The following is a 24,868-nucleotide window of genomic DNA, read 5'->3' as shown; positions in this document are numbered from 1 at the left end:
TACACAAAGTAAAACTATTTCTCCATGGTATTTCTCCCTCCCACCCCACCCCCCACTGTTCCTCTGATATTCTTGTTAACTGCTGGAATTAGCCTACCTTGCTTGTCACCATGAAAGGTTTTCCTCCTTTCCCCCCCCTGCTGCTGGTGATGGCTTATCTTAAGTGATCACTCTCCTTACAGTGTGTATGATAAACCCATTGTTTCATGTTCTCTGTGTGTGTGTGTGTGTGTGTGTGTGTGTGTGTGTGTGTGTGTGTGTGTGTGTGTGTGTGTATAAATCTCTCCTCTGTTTTTTCCACCAAATGCATCCGATGAAGTGAGCTGTAGCTCACGAAAGCTTATGCTCTAATAAATTTGTTAGTCTCTAAGGTGCCACAAGTACTCCTTTTCTTTTTATGTTAGCTGAAGTCTCTCCCTAAGGCCCCAATTAAGGAAAGCACAAACAAATGTTTGAGTCCATCCCTACTTAGGGCAACACTGATGCACATGCTTAAGTCTCATTGACTTCAATAGGACTTAAGCACATGCTTAAGTGCTATCCTAAAAAGGGGTACCTTACTAAATAGGGTACCCCTATTGTGAACTTAAATACAAGTCTTGTAAGCCTGTCATCTAGAGGACAGGCTCAACTTAGACTCTCAGAAGCATTGTAGCATTAAGTCTTCACACATGCCATAGTTGTGTGTGTATGTGTATATATATATATTTTCAGTTTTACTTCCAAACTTATTTGCTTTTAAGGTTTTTTTTTTTTTTAAAAAAAAAAACAAGGACTTTAAATCTTAAATATAGGTTTTAAAATGTAAAAAAAAAATCAAAAACTCAACTATATATTTTAAGTCAATTTAGATTAGATCAAACGATAAACTTGCAACTTTAAAACTACAGAATATAGTCCACAGATAAAATAAATACATTCCTTCTTAATTATGTCCTATTAATAGATTAGATAAATGCAAGTACGCTCGCATAATGGAAAAGATGCCAGAGGGCACAACAGCAGCATCTAATTACTCTGGTCCATTCCGCTCCGCCCCCAACCATACACACACATATTCATCTCACAAAAAGGAGTAACTAAATTTAAGTATAAAAAATTGCTGCCAACTATGAGACTATGTGTTTGACAAAATTTAAAGTTAGAGAGATTTTACAGAATTACAAATTCCAGAAACTGAACTACAGTAAAATAAAGGAGATCAATTGCTTCTCAGCAAACTATAAAGTTTGGCCAAATTTGACAACTACTGCAGAATTTAAAATGTTTTTCCTTCAAGTTAACCAATATTTCCAGCACCCTTTATTAAGAGGCCAACAACACACACACAGAGATCACTAGGTGCATTACAATGTTTTAATATTTTTACAATTTAATTGGTAAGATACAGAATATGATTGCCTTAAAGAATTACCTTTAGATGGTATATGTATTCTTCTGTATCCAAATCTATACATTTTGTTGATTTCTTTACAGACATCACTGAAAGTCCAACATCAATGCAGCCATGCAGCTTCTCTCTTTCTACCTGCAAAGAAAGATTTTAAATAGAAAAATAGCATTAATGCCTGAGGCAGGGTAGGAGAAGAGATGCACTGATTGGCAGGACCAACATTTTTAATTCATCTTGTAGTTTAGAAATTCAAAATCTATCTTTCCTTTTCACAACATGACCCACGTCCTGGTATTCATATGAAATACCACAAAATGGAGAGAGACACACAACTTACATCAGTTTGACACTTGGCATACTTCAAAATTCCTTTGTCCAAGAAGAAGTATCTCTGAAATCAGAAATGCAAAAGAAACCTTTTATAGCAGAGCAGGAAATGATACAATGTATTCCACTATAAGGGCATCTTCTGCTGTTAACTTTTCAACAAGGACAACACACCAAGTTTAAATAGCAACTAACCCTAAGATACACACTTCTTTCCTACCTTGTGCCAGCCTTTCAGAGGCCATTTCCTCTTTTTCAGCAGGTAGCCTTCCTGTTTCTGTGGTTCCTGAGTATAATTCATGATTCCTCGCAGTCCTTCTACAACTTCCCAGCTGTCCTATTAAAACACAAAATCCAAACCTGATTTTTTTTTTAAAAAAGGAACAGAATGAAAACATTTCTCTGAATAAAACCCAGTGAGACCAGAGTCTCACATTGAGTGAGACAACACAAAGTAAAAGAAGTGCAATTTTTCTGACACCATGTCTCATTGAATGTATGTGCCTACCAGGATTATTTACATATAATACATAGCCACAGGGTACACCACAGTTTAGTATAAAACCTTTATATCAATATGGGCAAAAACAACTCCTACTGAAAAAGATCTCCTTAGTGTATCATTGTCTGTAAAGCAGACCATAAAAACCTAGATTTCTGGCAGTTTTTCAGCACACATGAGCAACTCAAGGTCCACCCCCCGCCCAAAAAAACAACAAACAAAACCAAAGCTAGATGAGCAACTCAAGTACTGAGACACGCAAGAGGCAGGTTCAAAGGAGGAAAACCTACATGAAAATGCCAACAGAAAAAACGCTTTCTTCTTCTGCATGACAGTCCTAAAGGAGTGACCTTGAAGTAATCTGACGTAGAGGCAGGAACAGAGCTGCTGCTGATTCTATGATTTTTGTTCATGATATTTCATTTATAGAAAAGTGTTAATGAAAATGTAACTTCCCAGATTTCTAACCAGAGGTATCCTCCTATAAAAGTAGTGACTTTGGTTCAACTATCATTGGACCAGACAGTTTATTTTATTTTTTATATTATACACACACACACACACACACACGGGGAAATTTATTTTTCACAGTAGTACATACATGCTCTTTGTGTCATAGCCCCATATTTGGCAGGAGTGGAGGGGGAGGATGAGGGAGGAAAAAAGGGAGGGAAAAAAAATCTAGATAATTTTACCTGCTGGCTTTTTAATGATTTGGAACACTACTGTAATGGAATACACTGGTCCTATCAAATGACAGCAGGAAGGGGAATATTTTAGGTATCTGGCTTCCCTACTTAAATTATACAAAGCAGTAACATGCGAGGGGTCACATAGGACTTCCTTGACCCAAGAAATCTTTACAAAAAAAATTCTAAAACGGTATTTGTTGCATTCCTCTATTCTGTGTTCAAACAATTCTGGTTTGCAAAATATTTTTATATCTAGAATGCCCAACAAGAGTTTAGTCTGAACCATCACACTGGCCCTTCAGTAGAGCCAAACTAGATCAGCACATAGAGACAAGAGGTCAACAAATATAGAGGCATATTGATCCTTCCTTTTATGCAACATTAGTTGACATGGGAGCTACAGGAAATACAAGTGTCTAGGTACAATAACCCACTCCCCACAATCCTTGGGAAGCGAGATAAAGCAATATATTAATAAAGTAATGATGTAGAATAGCAAGATACCGCAAAATATGCATTTCATAAACAGTTTAAGCAAAATTATTCCCCCATTTACTTGTGTCCCTGGTGAAGATTCCTCAGTTTGTTCCTCTGTTTTCCCTGCCTTCCACTTCAGAACACCTTCCTGCACTGAGAATCAATATTCCCCAGCACTAAACAGTCTACAAGAGTTAGAAGGGTGGCACTAATCAGGTCTCATAACACAACACAATATTTAACTCACAATGGGATTCCACAAACCAAAGATGAGCTAAATGTCCAGTTTCCCTAATTTAAATTCCTATTATAGGAAAGTTTTGCATGTTGCCCTTTGTTGGTTATGCCTCCTTTTTTGGCTGTGTTATAGAAGAATATTTTCCTCTCCCCTTCCAATCTGAAATATATTTAAGTGATCACTTAAGTATTATTTATAATAAAGACTTGCAAAAACATGGTTTTCCTTACTTTTTAATCTTTCCCCATTTGGGCTAGATTGTAGCTTGAACTATACATCCACAGGAGACTCTCTGCCCCCTTACACTTCTAAGTAAGTTAGCTGGACCTTTGATCATGATACACAGAACCCACTTATACCCACCCAGAGCAGGTGGACAAGGAGTAGGTGGTGAATTGGTGAACTCTTGGCTCTGTTCTCTAATGAACCAGCCAAAAGTGAGCCAGAGTAGTGGGCATTGTAGTTTGCTTCTGGTTGAGGATAACAGCAAATTACTACCCTTCCCTCCTGGAGCAAGGATCAAGCAGAGAGATAACTAGGTCTTAGATGGATACCCCTGAAGAATAGGGTCTCTCATCAATCAATAAGCTAGCCCCTAGTTCAGTAGTTCTCAACTTTTCTAGACTACTGTACCACTTTCAGGAGTCTGATTGGTCTTGCATACCCCAAGTTTCACCTCACTTACAGAGTATTTGCTTACAAAATCAGACAAAAATACAAAAAAGTGTCTCGGCACACTATAACTGAAAAATTGCTTACTTTCTCATTTTTACCGTACAATTATAAAATCAATTGGAATATAAATACTGTACTTACATTTCAGTGTCTAGTATACAGAGCAGTATAAACAAGTCATTGTATGTATGAAATTTGAGTTTGTATTGACTTAGTTAGTGCTTTTTATGTAGCCTGTTGTAAAACTAGGCAAATATCTAGATGAGTTGATGTATGCATATGCAGAGGTCTTCCAGGGGGTACCCTTGGTTGAGAACCACTGCCTTAGTTGATTATTTACTGCTAGAGATATATGCAAAAACTAAAGCAGGCTATAAATTTCATAAATAAAGGTGTTGTGGATTTTTGGCGGTGTGTGTAGGTAGGTCTCAGAGGGAATCCCAACAACATGTATTAATGTATACTCTTTAAAGCCAAAGAAAGTGTATGTTCCACCATCCTTTCTGTACTAAAGTGATTGAGTCTATAATGAAACTGCCTCCATGGTGGTGCAGGATGGAATACGCCAACCTCTAAAGATGGTCTATTGACTCTCACATAATCCCAGCCATTTTAAATCATTGAAGAAGCATGATATTAAGAAGCAGCTCCTGGGAAACTCAGCAAATGCTGTATGAGGCTATGAAGCTGGAGACTCATCTGCTTTATCAGAGTCCTGGAACATAGACTACATCTTCCCTTCTTAGCCTTGAAGGTTCTTTTGCCCAATGAAGTGCTGCTACACTTGGTTTGGAAAAAAGTCAAGGCTTCTTTCATGTCGTCATCATTCTGCCCAAAAACGTTCTGACCTCATCCAGGATTTTTCAGTAAGTTTCTCAGGCTAAAAATGGAAAGTGACTCACAGAGACCTTGTCAAAGAGCCGCAGTGCCACCCCAGAAAAAAGCAGTGCTATGTAATCCTGGCACCATCTGGATGCTAGTCTGGCCTGAAAAGGCTGCTCTGGCAGCTGGGCATAAGGAAGTCCAGCCTCACACTGCACCACCCAAGGTTTAGTGACTAGTCCTAACATCTTTGCACCACTGGAGTAGCTCCAAGCTGTCCGCATCATATCAGAGAAGTGGACATGCTTTACAAAAGCGTTCAGTCATTTAATTTCATTCTAGCTTCATCACTGTAATCTGACTAGGTCACTGTTTTATACAATATCTGGACATAAACCCATGTAACTGGGCAAAAAGCATACAGTTATGTAGTGTAAACTGAAACACTGCACACAACAGAATGCAAGTGCAGTAGTTGACAGCAAGTGCTGTTTGGAACAGGAAACCAGTGATTTTCTATTACATTAGTTAAGTAATGGGAATACGTTAAAATGTCACAATTATACTAACTTTTGCAAAAGGTTAAGTGTGTGGATAAATGTCCTTGTTAAGGAAGAATTTTCCACTAAGCACAGCTTGACAAGGGTTGCTTTTGGATTTGGTGCTCAAGAAAAAAAAACCTATAGAAAAACTGCTGGATTTAACTGAAGTTTTCCTTGGCTAGAGAGCCTACCAATGTAGCTAAAAGACTGAAAACGTACTTGATATTTCTACAGATTTTTATCCTTGGAATGAGCCAACTGCTTAAGAGTTGTATTGGCTTCCCCATCAATTAGATTACTCCCTTCAGAGAAAAAAATTCTCAAGCAAGCATTATACATGACAACTGTCACCCACTGCTTTAGCCCAAACATACTTGATAGCAGCGCCCAAAACCATAGCCTATAATGAAAAAGAATAAATCCGATAAGAACTGAATAAACTACTGAACATGGAGCCTTCTTAGTGCACTATAGATCATTTGTTTTTTTTGACAAGTTTGGGGGAGTCCTTGATCATCTGGGTTCAGTCCTTGTGCATTTTTGTTAAGCATAAGCAGAGAATAGATCTGATAGAAAGGTCTTCAATCTTTTGGAAGGTAAATAATTTCCAAAGTGCAGGAGATTTACAGTACTTTCTATTGATCTAATGGTCATAGAAGAAAACAAACCAAGCATGTTCACATAAGCTCTTTAGCAAACCACAAACACCTTGACTTGGGATGGGTGGGAGAGAAGCTGAACCTTATAATTTCAAATTAGTTATTCATAGTTCAATCTGCACTCCTATCAACCAACAAGAACATATTGAAAAGGATCAGAGCATAATAGAGCTCATGCCTAATCTTTTCCTCATAACACTATCCAATTTCCAGGTTGGAAAACACCTGAGCACAGGGGAATCAGGACACTTGTATGGGGGAAGGTTACAAAGAAGTGGAGTCCACAGGTGATGAGAGGGTCATAGCAGATGGGGGCACATGAGGTGATGAGGAAAGAATAGAAAGAAGGCTCATCAAAATGCATCAATTTGGAGGCATAAACTTGTTCTCGCTCCCAGCACTGTGCAGAGAACCAGCCCCTGGTCGGAGCGTCCAGCTTACTAACAGCCTGGCCTGCAGCCTCCTTCCTTCCCCCACTGCCTTGACTGGGCCTGGGACACTGGCCAGGAGGAGACAAGCCTTGCACATATCAAAGCCCCGCACAGTGCTGGCATGGGGAAGCCTCTCTGCCCCCTCAGCTCAGCTCTAGCATGGTCAGGGGCGGGGAGCGATTTCCAGCCTGTTCATACCCTGAACCTGCAGGCTCCACAGCAGCTCCCAAGGCAGGGATTTAGCACCCTCTTCACCACTCAGCTGCACCCCCCCTCCCCCGGGTCCTGTCTCCATGGAACACAGGGCTGCTCCATCCCCTAGGCAGCCTCCCCTGCTGAGTCACCTCTCTGGCTGGGTTTGCTGAAGCCCCTGCAGCAGTAATGTAGTGGGGGGGGGGGAAGGAGGGGAGGGGAAAAGCAGCCGCTCCCACTGAGCATATTCTCCAAAAGTGGCACCTTAGGCGCCGACTCCAGGGCTGGAGCACCCACGGGGAAAAATTGGTGGGTGCTGAGCACCCACTGGCAGCTCCCTGGTCCCCGCTCTGTCCCCCTGCCCAGCTCCCCTCCGTCTCCGCTCCACCTCCTCCCCTGAGCATGCCACTGCCTTCTGCTTCTCCCCCTGACTCCCAGTGCTTGCGCTGTGAAACAGCTGATTTGTGTGGCAAGCTGGGGGTGGGGGAGGAGGGGGAATGCAGCACGCTGGGGAACAGGCAGGGCCAGGGTAGGGATTTGGGGAGGGTCCAATGGGGCAGAGTCAGGACAAGGCAGGGGCACAAGCACCCACCAGCACCAAGGAAAGTTGGCGCCAGTGCGATGCAGGACAAAAAAAGTGCCGACAAAAGAACGCCGACGAAAGAGTGCATTCCGATACAGGTACTTCCAAGTAATTTTTGAGCGCGCTCATTTTCTTCTGGACAAACTTCCATCCCATAATCAAATGCGATAGAAATGTCGTCTGTACACTTGTAACACTTTATCACTACAGCATTAGTCAATCTTGTAACACGTGAATCCCTTGCAAGAGCCAAGAGGCCCACAATTTTTTTTAAAACATTTTGTCTTTTCCCTTTTGTCAGCGCTTTTTTTTTTTTTTTAATCGGTTGACATGTGCACTCACACACCCAGGCACCCACACAAGTGCGCGTACTCATAAGAATTGTTTCCTGCAGTGTAAAGAAATGCTGAACCCTCTGGATAATTTCAAATAGTTCAGTCTGTTTGATTACTTCTTAGTATGTGGATTGTTTTCACTTCTCCTCTAGTTTTGAATAAAGTGGCGCCTTTTCAACAAATCATTTAACACTTTGCTGACCAAATTTGACAGGCGTCAAATTCCTAGAGCTGTGAAATTGACCTGGCTGCTGTGTGGACAGTTTTTTAAATAAATCACATTTTAAAAACAAAATCATATGTTGTTCATATTTATTTTATTTGTTTCTGATACGGGATGGATAAGCGCACTAAGAAGAAACTATCCGGGTGGGACACAAAGAAGATGAAGGAAGATGCAAATAGAGTAAAAGAATCATCAAAATATGTGAGGTTGGAGGCCTACTTTTCATTCGACACACCCACGACGTCTTTTGCACCAGAGGTGGAACATTCTGAAGACTTGCTACCTACCTTCAGCCCAGGAACTGGTGCCCCGGCCATTGCGGCTTCACCAGAGGTAAAACCCTCTGAAGACTTGTTAGTACCTACCTTCAACCTAGGAGCTGCTTACAGCATCTGGATTGCTGCGGCTGCACAGATAGTGGAAGTAGAGTCCTCAGAAGACATGATTACTTCAGCAGACTATCATATAGAGGACAAGAATGACACAGTAAGATTCCGTGCTATTGTTGACATACATAGGGAATACCCAACAGATCCACCCTTGTTTTGTGACACACCCGATCTAGTACGTGCTCTGCTTGAGTTAGGCCCTTGTCAGCCAGGACTTAAAGATAATTTTGACAATTTTCCAAAAGATGAAGCTGGACGTCATTTCAGTGCAACTTGGTACAAACAAAAACAAGTGAAAAGCGTTTGTACAATCGACCGGCACTGGATGGTTTACTCACCAAAAGCAAACGCTATGATTTGTTTTGCTTGTTGGCTTTTTGCAAATCGGTCGGATGCTTGGAGTGATCCAAGAAGCAAGAATTTTGCAAAAGGTACGCACAAAATTGAAAATCATGAAAACAAGTGAAAAGAAGTCATTAAAAAAAGCAGAGAAGGAATTTGGTAAGGAAAAATTCTATTTGAATAGTCTTGGCTGGTCTTCTAATGGCGGAAAGGAAAGAGATAGAAAAAATAGGATGATTTTACGATGTATTATAGATGCAGTTCTCTTTTTGGGAATTCAGGGATTGGCATTCCGCGGTCATCATGAGTATTGAGGTTTAGGTTCCCCAAGTACAAATGTAGGCAATTTTTTGGAACTTATTAAGCTGTCGGCTAAAAATAATACATTACTGGAACAACATTTATTACTGAGTGATCGAAATGCAACATCTCAGTCCTGACACACAAAATGATCTGATACAGTCCTTATCAGCCGAGCTTCTATCAAAGATAGTAGCTGAAATCAAAGTATTTTGCCTTAAATTGTTGACTCTACTATTGATATCAGCAGAACTGATCAATTTTCTTTATCCTTATGATATGTAACAGTAAACGGTGATGCAGTGGAACGATTTATACAATTCAGCGAATTACCTGGAGCAAGTGCTGAAGATTTTTTCAACATTCTTCTTTCAGCAATCAAAAACTTGGGGTTATCAATAACTATGTGTTACGGTTGGTCTTACAATGGGAGCAAGCACCATGTCGGATGAAATATCAGGTCTCCAAACTAGGATACGGGAAATTGCTCCAAATGCACTCTTTACACACTGCTGTCGCATACTTTTAATTTAATTCTGATTAATGCATTGAGCTCCAATATTCAAACTCTGAACTCTAGAAAGTCTGTATACTTCTTTTTCCTGGCAGTTTACCTCATCTTTCAATACTAAAAGAAGAACAATGCAATCTTATCAAATCTTTTGCATTAACTCTAAAGAAACTTTCTAGACACCCATCTGGTATCACAAAGTCAGCAGTAGAGGCAGTCTTGCAAAATTTTCCAGCACTAGTAATTGCCCTGCAAAGAATTGTGGATGGTGACATAAACTGTACTCCTAAACAGCTCACTGAGGCAAAGGGTATTCTGGCAACAGTCGATACTTATGAATTCTTAGTTGTTCTTATATTCTGGAGTAAAGTGCTAGAGAAGGCTTTCCATTTATCCACATATTTACAGAAAAGTAGTCTAGATCTGGTAACAGCTTCTCATTTGCTTCAGATTTTTTAAAATGCTATGAAAAACAAAGTGAATTTGAATCTGAATTCAAGCAGATTGAGAATGAAGCCACCGAGTTGGCTCAAAAATGTGATATTACTACGGAATATAAGCAGCACAGAATAAGCAAGAGAAAGATTCCATGAGGAAATTGCAGAGGATGAAGAAGGAATATTTGATGCCCGGGAGAAATTCATAGTTGAATCCTACTTAGTGTCCTTAGATTATGTTATAAATAGCACAAGTAAAAGATTCGAGCAGTTTAAAAATGTGGCTGCCAAATTTAGTGGTTTAGTTCCAAAGCATTTTGACAAAGAGGATAATGTGAACAAATTAGAATTTTTGGCAGACATACTCAGATGTGATCGACAGTCAAAACCAAAATTGTGGAAGAGTTTCTTTCATTTAAAGACATGTACAAAAGAGATAATGAGCACTAGTAGTAGGGTAAAGTCAAGTGTCGACGAGAAACTCTCCATCAACAGTGTACTGAAATTTGTGATCGCCAATGATGTGTTCCATTTATCCTAACCTTTCGAGATTGTACTACATTTTCCTTGCCAATAAGTAGCGCAGTTGCGGAACGATCCTTTAGCCGACAAACTTATGAAGTCCTACCTGCACTCTACAATGGGTGAAGATAGATTGTCTGGATTTGCTTTGCTCTCCATTGAAAGACAATTGGCTACTGAAATAGATTATTATAAAGTAATAGATAACTTTGCTAGAATGAAGCTTAGATGAAAGAGGATGTTGTAGTTGCTTCATAGATCATATTGTTTTGATCTTATCTTTGAAATATAAAATAAGTAAATAACACGTTTTATTATGTTTTGATTTTATATACAATATAAATAGATGTCATACTGTAAAACTGTCTTTATATTTTAAATACAAAACATGTACTTGTAAAACAATATCATTGTGTTTTTATTTTAAGTACAAAATAAATACGTATAATGAATTTAAAAGCATGTAATTAGTAATTTGATATGTCGGGTGGCGCCTTTTTCTGTGTGTTCATTCCCCATGATGTTAGAACCTGGCTACGCCACTGCCCTTCAGTCAGGCTCCCTAGACCCTGGTGCACCATGCATCCTGAGGGCTTAACTCCTTCCTGCCCGCACGGTAGCGAGGGGACAGGCAGTGGCTGGGTTATGTTGGTGGCCAGCAACCATCTGGATGTATTAGCTGCCTTTTGACACTGTGCAGGCAGGAAGGGAAAAGCTGTTTCCAGCCACACCGGAGCGATGGGGTGGGAGAGAGATGAGCTCTGCGAAGACACAGGCCAGGTCATTCCTTCCCTCCACCCCCACTTTCCCTCCCCTGTGGATGGAAGCAGCTCCTGTCCCTTCCCTCCTTCACAGTGCTGAAAGGCTGCTGTTGGCCACATTCTGGCAGAAATCAGGCGGGGGGGAGGATGTGACCCTGCATGCCCCCCATGTGTTACTTCAGGAAGACGTGATGCCAGGTACCAGAAGAGGCAGCTCTGTCCCGGGGGCCAAGCCAAGCATGGAGGGTCAAGTTGGTCAGTCACTCCCATACTCCTCTCTCACACAGCAGAAGTATGTGTGTGTCACCCTGCCCTGTGTGTGTGGTGGTGGGGGAGGTAGGGATGTGTGTCACCCCTACCCATGTGAACTCTAAAGCCTTAAAGATAAAAAGGTAAATAAAAAGAAGCCAACTACCCAGAATTTCTTTTTAACAGGGGCTCAGTCAACTTAATGTTAAATTTGAATGTTTGTACGATTGCCGTTGAACTTGCTTGAAGGAGTAATTTTACCACGTGTCCCGTATTCAGCATAGGGAAATATGGTCACCCTAGAGATATGTGGCAATGGGAAAGGGCAGTTTCTATAGTCCCCAAATGGATAGGGTGAGAGGTGGGTGATCTCACAGCCACTTGCAGGTTCTTTTCCTGCAGTAATAATCAACACTTGAGCAACGATGCAAGACCTCAGACATGTAGAAGGTCCAGGAATCAAATAACTCCCAGATGAACCCTTGATTTCCTTTGTCTCTCCTTTTCGTTTGAAAGATGCAATTTTCCCTTGATCTGAATCTTATGCCCCTTAAAGGACACACCACGCTGAACAGAACAGAGCTGATGTGGCCTGCAATTTATCCACAACTTGTCTCATCTCGAGAAAAAAAAAAAGAAAAAGAAAAAGGATCTGTGGTAGTATGCTGCTAGAAGGAACTACTGCAGTTAGGTCTGCTCAGCCAATGATCTTAAAATGAAGTCAAATAAATCTGTCTGTTCTAATCTGTCTGTAATATCAGAGCGGGAACATAAAAGATTTCTTCACAGTTGCAGGCAGCATTTATAGCATGTTCTCTTGCCGATTCTTACCCCCTGCTGGGGACTCAAAACTAAGGTTTGGAGAAGCTCAATTACATTAAAAAAAAAATCAATAGCAGCAGCACAGTCCATGTCCAGACTGGTGGGGTGAAAAAATGCAATGCTGCAGCAGAAAGCAACTTCATTTAGAACAAAAATTGACTTCCTTGTGGACCAACATCAACATAGAACGAGCAAAACCATTATCTGTGACAGCAGTGACAACAAAGGCCAATGCCTGAGGCAGGTCAGCAGAAGAAATTTGCACTGCTGCGGTCTGGGTTAGCCAAGGAACAGTTCTGAAGGACTTTGGTCTCAAGGTCTGGTAACCTGGCATTAAATTAACTCATCAAATAAAAGCACCCTGATTTTCTACAACACAGCACACCAGAAACTCCTCAAGGCTATATTTTGTTTGTAGAGAAAAGAATGAAGTAACGAGTTTGAACGGCTCTCGGATAGATGTCTGAATATAGTTGATGCCAGACTTCCTTCTAGTATAAAATGCAGCCAGATGTACTGCATGTTTTAAAGTGCCAAAAATAGAAAGCGGCTTCGTGGAGGATAAGGTTTTGCATCAGCAGCAACTAAAGCATGTGTTATGGTTCATAAATTTGGCAAAAATTACTGAATTTTCTTTTTAGTACAAGATTTTAATATAGCTCTTAGTGCCTTTCCTTACTGTATCTACTTATTTCACAAATGTATTGCTTTCCCATCCACACTATTTATTTTGAACGTCAATTTTAAACTTTAAAAAAGATAATGATGTTTTTCCCTCCCTCAAAATATATTTAAAATTATGATCTAATGGCATACGTTATATTGCATTACGGAGGTGGGAGGTGTGGAAATGGAAATCATTTCCCACCAACTACTGATGCTTAAAGGTGAAGGTCAGTCCCATTTCCTGGGAAGGGATTAAATTGTCATTGTTTTCAGAGTCATGCTGCAAAATGTATTCAGGCTGCCAGAAACAGGGCACTAGGATTAGCGAGGGAAGGAAGACTGTCCTAAAACAAAAGTTCCACAACCCCACTTGAACCAATCTCTCAAGCCATAATGGTCTCTGGTCTGCATCACGGGGATCTTTACATAAGTGTCACCAGTGCCATATGCTGCTCTGTGGGAAGGAGCAGTCACATCACATCAGACTAAAATACTCTGATCCCAGGCAGTGCCCTTATTCCATCAGTTGCACAATACCACACTCCCAAATAATTTCCCTTTCTCTGGGGTCCGACTGCACTTGTGGTAGCGCTCCCTGCTTGCTTGAGTTTGAGAAACTGGTAACGCATACCCCACTACTCCACAAAATGTCTGCCAAGATCCCTTTCTCCCCTGTGCTTTGTAACAGTTTCTTTCCACTTAATCTGATTAAAGGACTGTCCTGTCCTATGAGATCAGCTGCAGAGACCCTGAGGCAAAGGGGAAAGAGGTGGCCAGCCAACACTGTCTTGATATAGCAGAAAATAAAGAGGACAGTTCTGACTGAAGCGGATCAGGAAGGGGCATATGGGTGTGCGTGCATGGAGGAGGGGGAATAAATTCCTCATTGGAATGGAAGAAGAGAAGAATACTAGATGATTAGAAACAATATTCTTCACTTTCCCACAGAGGATCTGAAATTGTAAGCTGTAGTTTTGGGGCTCCTTCTAATAAAAATAGTGGAGTGTACTCTATTTGTCCCTCTGGAGCACTGCCGGACCTTTTCTTTCAGTTTTAGTTCTTATAGTTTCATAAAACTACCTTGGTTAAAAAAAAAAAAGTTGTTTTAGAAAAACAAGCAATGTAAAAGCTGTAATTTAAGCAAAATTGCATCAGTGATGGAGAAGAAACCTAAATACCTAGTAAAAGTAACCAGTCTCTTTCATTTAAGGATTGGTGTTGTCTCTAGAGATGGGGAAAGAGGGAAATGTCTGTCTGATGTCTGCACAGTGGCAGGGATGGGAATGCAGCAATTATTCACCAGTTAGAAGGGTTTGGGGAGAAGAGTGCAATTAGTTAACAACGCAATGTGTATTCTGTCAAATCCAATTGACAGTACCAAATAGAAACTCCCCATATAATCCAGCCTCACAAACTTCTGCTCCCCTACAAGTTACCAGAAAAACCCACCAGATAACTTTCAGCGTGGCTATCATCACCAACAATATCATGTTAAAAGGTGAATGAGCAGATTTTGTGAAGACTCAAAACTCCTTTTCTTTTCTGGGCTCCCTCCCTCTCTTTGGAAGAATCAACCTCAGAACCCATTTAAATTGAGCTACCTAGAGATTACTCTCTCCTCACTAGCACTGAAACAGTTAGAGAACAGATCACATTTCTACTTAAACATGAACAGCAAGTCATCTAGCAGCATGCCTCTTCCTTCTCAGTTGCTCTACAAATGTGTAGAATACTGCGCTATTTGGTCCAAAGTGTCTGTCTTTTTCATATGCAACAGAAAGAAAAGAAATATTTTCCAGAACATTGCATTATTTTTTGAATTTCATGAACACTTGACAGTCAGACTTAACATATTAACTTTTAAAAGTTACATGTGATCAAGCCATCTTTCTTAATCAAAGCAGACATCAGCCCCAATTTTATATTTCTTGTATTTCCCACCTACTGGTTATTAGCAGGTAACTATCCAAACGGGAAAGACCGTTTTTGTGTAGAATCAAAAAAATATTTAAAATATTCCACAAAACAGATCTTGATTTGTACATTCTAGTGTAGAATCAGTCATTTATGGCACACCAACATCATTGTGGAGTTAAACAATGAGCACCAGTAACGTAGTAGTCAAGACAAGCTCACTTCTGGGAACTCTTGACAATTGATGCTGAAAATCCACCAATTCAATTCAAAGAACTGCATTTTTGACAGGAATAGACTGTACTGGGAGAAGATCTCCTGCTTGTATTGGGCAGTTGGGTAGAGCTTGTATTCCAAGTTATTATATTTGCCCCCCCCCCAAAAAGGGGAGAAAAATGTTAAAAAAAAATCTGGCAATAAGTAATTACAAATCCACATTTAAAAAAAAATCCTCCAGAAAAGATTTCACTGCCACCCACACTTGATAACACATGCTCTTCAGGAATACATTTCTAAGAAATAAGCATTCTGCATTTCAACTGTATAATGCAGTATTGGCCCCAGCTTTCAGCATTCCTCCTCCAATCTCAGCCTGATATCATGCTTTAATGGTCACATGTTCTACCAATTATCAATGTTCTCCTCTACCAAAGAAACCTGTTGAATTCTGTTTCTGACTCGGACATTAACTTTCTCTGAGGTCTTGGGCAAGTCACTCAACTTTCATGCTCCAGTTTCCCATATGTGAAATTGGGATAATATCCACTTAGAGTATTGTGATGATTGACTACACTTATCAGACTCTTTAGAACAGGAAAGGTCTAAGTATTAATCAAATCAGGAAGATGGTATATCACTAGGTCTCATACTCTTATGAGGAGGACATATGAATTGTGGTGCCTCCTGGATACAAGTGGCATCCAGCTTTATACCTCCATCTCACCTGACCTGGTTGGTGCAGTTGACTATTTAGCCAGCGCCTAACAGACAACATGGCTTGGTTGAAGGCTAGATGGCTAAGACAACCCAGACAAAAGGTTTGTAGGGTGAAGGTATGCTCCATGTGCTAGACTTGTAATCTTTCCACGCTCAGGGCTAGATTATATCTTGGATTATATATCCATATAAGAAACACTCCCTTCCCTAACTCCCTGTGTGAAGGCTACCCAGACTGATTTGGTAGACACAGGAGTAAGAGTACACAGCACCAACTCCCTCGCAACCCCCCCATCCCCATAGAGAAGGCAGACACAGTGGGGTGAATAGTGAGTTCTACCCCAATGCTCTGGCCAGCAAAGCTGAGCCATGCTAGTGGGTATTTATTTTGAAGTCTTATTGTGCATGTTCTTACAGAAATTGTGCCTGCAAATGTATGATTTTACTTTTATGCTTTTACTATGCAATATACTTTTAGCGGGATTTAGCCATGCTCATGTAAATCTTATTAAGTTATAACTGAAATCCTGTGTGCTAATAATGCTTGCTTGACATTATCTCCAAGAACAAACTTCATTTATATCTTGCAATTTTTTTAAGTTAACCTTATAATGAAAAAAAAATGCTTGAAAGAAAAAAGTATCTTAAAAGCAAATGCATCTCTCACTCAAAGCTATAAACATGGGATTCTTTTGCTTACAAGCACAACAGTCCTAGAGGCAGAAATCATTGAGGAGATTAGACTGCCTCTGTCTCTTTGCATGAAGGAGTAACATTTCAAAACATCATGGCTGAGATTTCAAAGCTGTCTAAAGGATTTGGATGCCCAATTCCCAGTGAAATTCAATTAGAGGCAGCTTTGAAAATCTCAACCAGCCTGTTCTGTGCACATAAAGCTTTACTGCAACAAAGCCACTCACACTCACTTTTATTCACCGATAGGGAAAAATGGCTCAAGTGCACATAAGCATACATTTTCAGTGAGGCTGCAGCACAGGGTCTGTTTCTCCAAGAACAAAGCTGTGCTTGGATATCTGCATGCTCTCACTTTGATGTTCAAACACTTGTTGGCACACTTGAAAAACCTAACCCTAAAATTTAAAACAGGCACAGATGATAAACTCTGAAGCACAGACCGTGGGGTTTTTTTATATGAATTTATCAGGACCTTTGGGTGCCACATGGGATTGCCAACTTTCCTGGTTTCACCGGGAGTCTCCTGAAATTGGGCTCTATCTCCTGGAGACTACTGAAGCCAAACCAGGAGATTTTAGGCCGCTAACAGTCTGGCGGTGCAGCGGGGCTAAGGCAGGCTCCCTGCCTGCCCTGGCTCTGCGCCGCTCCGGGAAGTGGCTGACACATCCCTGCGGGTGGGGGAGGGTGGTCTCTGCACACTGCCCCACTCCAAATGCAGACTCCACAGCTCCCATTGGCCAGGATCTGCAGCAGCAGTGCGTGGGGCCATGCTGGACACTTCTGGGAGCGGGGCCGACTGGGAGCTCCCCAAGGTAAGTGCCATCCAGGCAGAGCCAGCACCCCACCCCAACCCCCCTGCCCCAACCCCAAGACCCCTCCCAGAGCCTGCACCCCAACCCTCTTCCCCAGGCTCAGCCCAGACGCCCCCCCACACTCCGAACCCCTCGGCTCCAGCCCAGAGCCTGCATGCCCCCCCACATCTCCCCAACCCCCTGCCCTGTGAAAGTAAGTGAGGGTGGGGAAGAGCAAGCAACAGAGGGAGGGGGGATAAAATGCGTGGGGTGGGACCTTGGAGAAGAGGCACGGGTGTTTGGGTTTGTGTATCGGCCACCCTAGTGCCACTGCAACAATCTGCACTCCTGGGCAGATTTTCAGTATCAATATTGGCAACACAGGCAGATAAAGAATGTTCCTAACTGATATACACACACACACACACACGTCACTGAAGACTTGAGTAGGCAGCTATTACTGGGGTGACCTTTTCTATGGGAGATTTATGGGTTCTAAGCACCAAACTACAGAAGCCAAGCATTCAGCAGCAGACTATAGGTCGGGGTGGGCAAACTATGGCCTGGGGGCTACATCTGGCCCTTCAGATCTTTTATTACAGCCCTCAAGCTCCTGCTGGGGAGCGGGGTCGGGGGCTTGCTTTGTGTGGCTCCCGGAAGCAGCATATCCCCCCTCTGGCTCCTGTGCATAGGGGCAGCCAGGGGCTCTGCACCCCTCCCACAGCTCCCATTGGCCAGCAAATGGGGCCAATGGGAGCTGCAGGGGCAGCGTCTGCGGATGGGGCAGCATGCAGAGCTTCCTGGCCATGCCTCCATGTAGGAGCTGGAGAGAGAGGACATGCTGCTGCTTCCGGGAGCTACTTGGAGGTAAGCACCACACGGAGCCTTCACCCCAACCCCCTCCTTTGCCCCAATCCCTTGCCCCAGCCCTGATCCCCCTCCCACCGTCCAAACCCCTCAGTCCCACCCTCCTGCACCGAAGAGCCCGCACCCCCCAACCGGAGCTCCCTCTCACACCCCGAACTCCTCATTTCTGGCCCCACCCTAGAGCCCGCACCCCCAGCGGGAACCCTCTCTCGCACTCCAACCCCCAATTTCATGAGCATTCATGGCCCACCATACAATTTCCATACCCAGATGTGGCCCACGGGCCAAAAAGTTTGCCCACCCCTGCTATAGGCACACTGCATCTAGAGAGCGAGAGCACGGTATTAACTGAATTCCTGGTTGCCCCTTCCAATGTTATAAGTATCAGCTACTCATTAATATCTGTTTATTTCACTTGACTGAAGACAAGATGCTGCCATTGGCAAAAAAGAGGAAAATGGAAAAAAGAAAAAAGATCAAACAACTGCACAACAGACCCTTAAACACATAATTTTGTTCATCAAGGTCACTAGAGCAGACCATTTCTCCTAATACTTTGAAGTCCCCCCTGCCCTTAACCAAATAGGAGCGAGTGAAGTTTACTTTACCTGTCGACTTCCCTGTTTGGAGGAGCAGCTGCTGGTACTTCTTGAAGGTGACAACACCTTCTGGGACACACCAAAGCTCTTTTCTTCACTCATGATCCCAGAGACAGTTTGTTTTGTGTCTATTTAGTTAGAACACCATCCGAAGGGAATTAAACAAGTGTATTGGAAGACATGGGAGAGACATGGGCAAGAGTCATTGTTTACCCATATGCATTCCAATGGCATCCTTGGGGCCACAAGGAGATTCCTAAGAGAAAAACCAGAAACACATGAGCAGCAGATATAGTCCATGTTATTTGGAAACATGAGTTAAGAATTCATAAGAAAGTCTTTGGTAACGTAGTTGGACTGCACTACTATTTGTTATTAGAAATTAACTGAACAACTGCTTTATGATAATTTTAAAACAAGTAGTTAGAACCCACTGTCTTGTTGTTTCTCTCTGACATTTGAAAGTCATGATACCATCTGACTGCTTGTAAAGAACAGAGTTTAAATGCAACATCAAGCTTCTCTTTAAAGATTAAAGCATCCAAACCATGAGCAAGTTTATATTTATTATTTATTTATATAAATAAATGTAGTGGAGTGGCTGCCCCACTCCTATCCTAGATGGGGCTTCAGCAGGCCAAGGAGGTGGTGCAGGTGGGCAGGCAATCAGAGAAGGCCTGCTAGGGAGCCAATCAGAGGCTGAGTTAGAGACAGCCAATCAGAGCCAGACTCAGCCATATATAAAGGCTGCTCAGGAAGGGAGCGGGTAGTCTCTCCCTGGTGGTCAAGGGAGAAGGATAGGCTCCTAGGCTGAAAGGTAGCACCTTAGACAGAGTAGTGCTGGGGAAGGCCAGAAGGCGCTGGGGAGCTCCGACCAAGGAAAGCCCTAGGCTGCTGACCTAGGCCAGGCAGGGGCATAGGGCCGAAGGGAAAGTGGCCCAGGGACAATAGCAGGGCAAGGGGAGAAAAGGAGGGTAGAGAGGCTGCTGCTAGAGGGTCCCTGGGTCACGACCCAGAGTAGCAGGGGGGCCTGGGTCCCCCTCTTCCTATTGTGCTACACCTGGCTGAAGAGGAGCATGGCCTGATCCAGGCTGTGGCTTGTCCCTGCGATAAGGGGCTAGACTTCAAGGCTGGAGCCAGCCACTACAACAGGTGCAGACTGTGGAGTGCTGGTAACACCAAATCCCTGGAAGGGGGTGGGACCGGAGCAGTGGGCACGGCCAGAGGGTAGTGTCCTGAAGAGGACTCTGCCAAGCGGGGAGCAACGAGGGTCCCTGAAGCAGCAGAGCGGCCGAAGGGCAAGGCACCATGCAAAAAAGGTGCTCCATTACTGGACAGAGCTAATTCCTGGAGCAACCAGCAGGAGGCGCCAGCGGTGGTGAGTCCTAACCCTGTCACAAGTGGTGGAGAATGTGGGCAACGACCAGGGCCTGCTAGAAGGACCCCCCCATGTACAAGATGGAGATGGACAAGCTCCTAAAACGGCTGCTGGAAAACCAGCAGCAACAGGCTGTACAACAGCAGCAACAGCAGACGCAGCTGTTGCAGCAACTGGCGGCGCAGCAGCAACTGCAGGCAGCAAAGCAACAAGAATCCCACCAACAGCTGGCTCGGGAGTTAGCCGCCCAGCAGCAAGCAAGTCAAGATTAGACTCTTTCAAACAGGTGGTGACCTTGTTGAAAATGGCAGCCAGGCCTCCCTCCAACCCAGCCGGAGGAGAGCCGGGGAGGGCTGCGGGGGACTACTGGTGCGGCTGACAAAAATGGGGCCGGGGGACGACCCCGAAGCCTTCTTAGTAACTTTTGAACAGGTAGCTACGGCCACTTGGTGGCCCCTTGAGCATTGGGCCACTATTCTCACCCCGTTTTTAACGGGACCGCGCAGGCCGCTTACTGCGATATGGATCCACAGGAGGCACTGCAATACGAGAAGGTTAAGGCTGCCATCCTAGACCAGATGGGCATCAGTCCGGAGACGTACCAACAGAGGTTGCGCTGAGAGAAATATCTGATCGGGGCCAGACCACGGGACGTAACCCAGAAGGTCCGTGACCTCTGTTGGAGGTGGCTAGAGCCTGATCGCCATACTAGTTGCCAGGTGGCCGACACTGTGATGCTGGAGCAGTTCCTCTGAATCCATCCCACTGGGGGGACGGAGTGGGTTCAGTGACACCGGCCGAAGACCCTTGCAGAGGCTACGTCCCTTGTCAAAGACTTCATGGCAGCGGAGCCAGAAGAGCGAATGGGTCTTAAGACAAGGACTTCACCAGGGGGAGTCGACCCCTGGAGGGAGCGGCGCATAAGACCGGCGGGGGAGGTCCCTGCTTGCCCGCCTGGCAGTCTGGGTCTCCAACAAACCCCGGGGCCCCTCGGCAGCACGCCTGTTCCGAGACCAAGAGGACCTGTCTGGGGAATCAAGCCTCCCACAAGGCACCCTACCCTCAGAGGGGAATCACGATAGGTGCTACCAGTGCGGACAAAGAGGGCATTTCAGGAGAGAGTGCCCCTACATAGACTGTAATTATGGACAGGGTCTGATGGCGGACCGATGAGCCCGGAAGGATGGGCCAGCGAAGATGGTGATCCCGGTGTGAGTGGAGGGAACCCCAACCTTAGTGTTGGTTGACTCAGGGTGCAGCCAGACTGTCATTCGCCTGGGCCTGGTAGAGGACTCCCTTCCCACCGGGGCCCCGATACAGTTACAATGTATACATGGGGACATGAAGGCTTACCCCACCATCTGGGTACAACTGGAGGTCACCCAACAAGAGGCACGTTGCTTAGTGGGGGTGGCCCCTAGATTAGCATACCCCGTGGTCTTGGGTTGCGACTGGCCGGGTTTTGCTGATCTTATGCAGGGGTGGAGTGGACAGCCTGGGAAGGGGAAAAGAGCCTGCTATGGGAAGCATGGGTTGTTGAGCCAACCCGGGCCACAAGACCCCTTGGAGGGGACATCGAGAGGGCCCGAAGTAACTGAAGGGAGCCAAACCCCGACTGGCGTTCCAACAGGATAAGAGACAAGGTGGCTGGAGGTTGATGGAGATTTCCTGGAGGAACAGAGTGGGGACTCCAGCCTTAGTCGAGCTTGGGAGCAAGCGGAGAGCCGGGATGGAGAGACCCATCTTTGGCAATATCGGCCCCAAGGCCCCCATTTTGAAATCTACAACAACTTACTTTATCGACTGGCCCAAGAGCCAGAGACACAAGCTGAGGTGTGCCAATTGTTGGTCCCCCAAAAGTTCCGCAGAACACTGCTCCGCCTGGCCCATGCGGTCCCCTGGCAGGGCATTTGGGGAGAGAAAAGACGTTCCTATGATTAGCCCAATGGTTTTTCTGGCCCGGCATACACCAAGAGGTCCAGTATTACTGTGACTCTTGCCCGTAGAGCCAAAAGGCTGGCCCAAACAGGGTACCCAGGACCCCGCTGGTGCCTCTACCAGCGATTGGCACCCCTTTCAAATGGATTGGCCTCGACCTGGTGGGGGCCCTGGAGAAAAGTAGCTCGGGACATAGATACATCCTGGTCATAGTAGACTATGCGACTAGGTATCCAGAGGCAATACCCTTACAAACAACTACAGCCCCTGTCATCGCCAATGAGCTGTTACTGATATTTTCCTGGGTGGGGTTGCCACAAGAGATACTGACAGACCAGGGGACTAATGTAACCTCCAAACTGATGGCAGAGCTCTGCAGACTACTGAACATCCGGGCCCTTAAGACCTCTGTCTACCATCCCCAGATGGACGGATTGGTAGAACGCTTTAATGTGACCCTGAAAGTGATGCTGTGGAAATTTGTGGGGGACGACCCCCGTCAGGGGGACAAGTACCTGCCAGCACTTCTTTGCCATACGTGGGGTGCCACAAACTTCCACTGGGTTCTCCCCATTTGAGCTCCTCTATGGGAGATGACCCCAGGGAATTTTGGACCTCTTGAAAGAAACCTGGAGGAACAGGAGACCCGGGTCAAAGGTTTGGTCCACTATATCCTCCATTTGAGGGAACAGCTTTGGGAACTAGGCACCCAAGCCAGAGAGAACGTGTTACAAGTACAACACAATCAGCAGATCCAGTACAATCGAGGGACAAAGATGAGGAATTTTGAACCGGGGGACCGAGTTCTGCTGTTGCTGTTTATTAGACAAGTGGCAGGGACCATTCGAGGTGGTTTGGTGCGTGTTGATTATGAGATCCAGATGTCTGGGTGATGAAGGGACACCCAGATATGCCACATGAACCTGCTGAAGGCGTGGAAGGACAGAGAGGGGTTTATGATTGCCCCATAGCCCGAGCTAGGGCCCTTAGCCGGTGAGTACGAGGAGCCGGGCAGGATAGACATTGGCCGGGAGCTCAACCCTACACAACGAGAACAGATACGGCAGGTGGTAGCCGCATTCCCCACTGTAGTGTCTGCTCAACCCAGGAAGACTGTGATCAGCCACCATATCACCACTATCCCTGGCCAAAAGCGACCCCCTTGATGGGCCTAACAAAAAAAACCCAGCCCCAGAAGATCCAATGGACAGAGGAATGCAATAATACCTTCCACGTACTCAGATAACAACTAACCAGGGAGCCGGTGTTAAGTCAACCTGACTTATCGAAGCCTTTCACTCTCCAGACGGAGATGTCTGGAGTAGGCACAGGAGCTGTACTGTTGCAAAAGGTAGAGGGGGAAGACCACCCCATTTTATACCTCAGCCAGAAGCTCTTTCCAGTGAGACGCACTACTCTACCATAGAACGGGAGGCCCTAGCAGTTAAGTGGTCAGTCGAAACACTGCGGTACTACTTGCTGAGGAACCACTTCTTCTTAGTGACTAATCACGCCCCCCTCCGCTGGATCAACAGCATGAAAGAAACAAATGACCAAATTATGAGGTGGTATTTGTGCCTCCAGTCCTGTACCTTTCAAGTACTGCACAGGCCAAGTAAGGCCCATGGAAATGCAGACTTTCTCCCAGAGGGGAGAATAGAACGACGACAAAGGGGACGGGGCAAGGGAAACCCCTACCATCATTCTAACGGGGAGGGTGTGTGACGAGGCGGACGGGCCCCGCACTGGGTAGGAGACTGTCAGCCTTTCCCTACTGGCAGAAAAAGCCACATGCCTGAGGCTCTGCTGGGCACGCTCCAACAGAGAGTCAAGTACAAAAGCCTGCAGAGCTGCTCAGTCAGGGTGGGCGGCTGAGGAAGGAGGACACCCAGCAGAGGCTCCAACCCAGGAGCAGGGGCAACTCTTACTGGGGAGAGCCGATGGGCCCAGAAGTGGGACTAGAGACTGGCAGCTGTGGGAACCCTGGAGAGCCCCAGGGGCTAAGGAACCTGAAGGCTTGGGTGCCACAGGGACTGCTACGTCAGGAGAACTGGTAAGAAGTGACCCAGGAAAGGGAAGGGAGTGGTATTTCCCACCACAATGAGGGCAGCATGTTGTGGTAGGATTCCCCGCTGACCCGGGTCAGATCACACCCTCAATGACAGGGTTCTAGGTCGAAGCACGGTGAAGGAGGGCGGGCTTGGGCTCCCCTACTGGGGGTCTCTAACCCCCCCACCCCCCGAGAGCGTTCTTAATGGGGAGGGTGTGTAGTAGGGTGGCTGCCCCACTCCTATCCTAGATGGCTTCAGCAGGTCAGGGAGGCGGTGCGGGTGGGCGGCCAATCAGAGAAGGCCTGCTAGGGAGCCAATCAGAGCCAGACTCAGCCATATATAAAGGCTGCTCAAGAAGAGAGCAGGCAGTCTCTCCCTGGTGGAGAAGGGAGGAGGATTGGCTCCTATGCTCCTTGGACAGAGCAGTGCTTGGGAAGGCTAGAAGGAGCTGGGGAGCTCTGACTAAGGAAAACCTCAGGCTGCCAGCCTAAGCCAGGCAGGGGCATAGGGCCGAAGGGAAAGTAGCCCAGGAGGCACCAGTGGTCAGACCCCATCACAAGAAATATAAAAAAACCCTGAACAAGGCTATTACATAAAAACAAGAA

General features: G+C 44.9%; 1 protein-coding gene across 5 annotated transcripts in view; it reads right to left on the bottom strand.

Annotated features, from left to right (window-relative positions):
* Nucleotides 1–24,868, bottom strand: part of OSBPL3 (oxysterol binding protein like 3) — a 135,724-nt gene that overhangs the window by 69,241 nt on the left and 41,615 nt on the right. For 4 of the 5 annotated variants that reach the window (XM_043509159.1, XM_038391864.2, XM_038391863.2 and 1 more), the window contains exons 2-5: nucleotides 18,906–19,152; nucleotides 1,941–2,057; nucleotides 1,731–1,784; nucleotides 1,415–1,528 (exon numbers count right to left, since the gene is read on the bottom strand). In XM_043509159.1, the coding sequence (XP_043365094.1) occupies nucleotides 1,415–1,528; nucleotides 1,731–1,784; nucleotides 1,941–2,057; nucleotides 18,906–18,998 (378 nt within the window). In that variant the 5' untranslated portion in view covers nucleotides 18,999–19,152. The remainder of the gene's footprint in view (nucleotides 1–1,414; nucleotides 1,529–1,730; nucleotides 1,785–1,940; nucleotides 2,058–18,905; nucleotides 19,153–24,868) is intronic. The other variant, XM_043509160.1, reaches the window with a different exon arrangement.

The sequence above is a fragment of the Dermochelys coriacea genome, chromosome 2, assembly GCF_009764565.3.
Source record: "Dermochelys coriacea isolate rDerCor1 chromosome 2, rDerCor1.pri.v4, whole genome shotgun sequence".
NCBI lineage: Eukaryota > Metazoa > Chordata > Testudines > Dermochelyidae > Dermochelys > Dermochelys coriacea.
The sequence above is the reverse complement of the archived record's forward strand: the minus strand, read 5'-3'. Positions and strand labels throughout refer to the sequence as shown.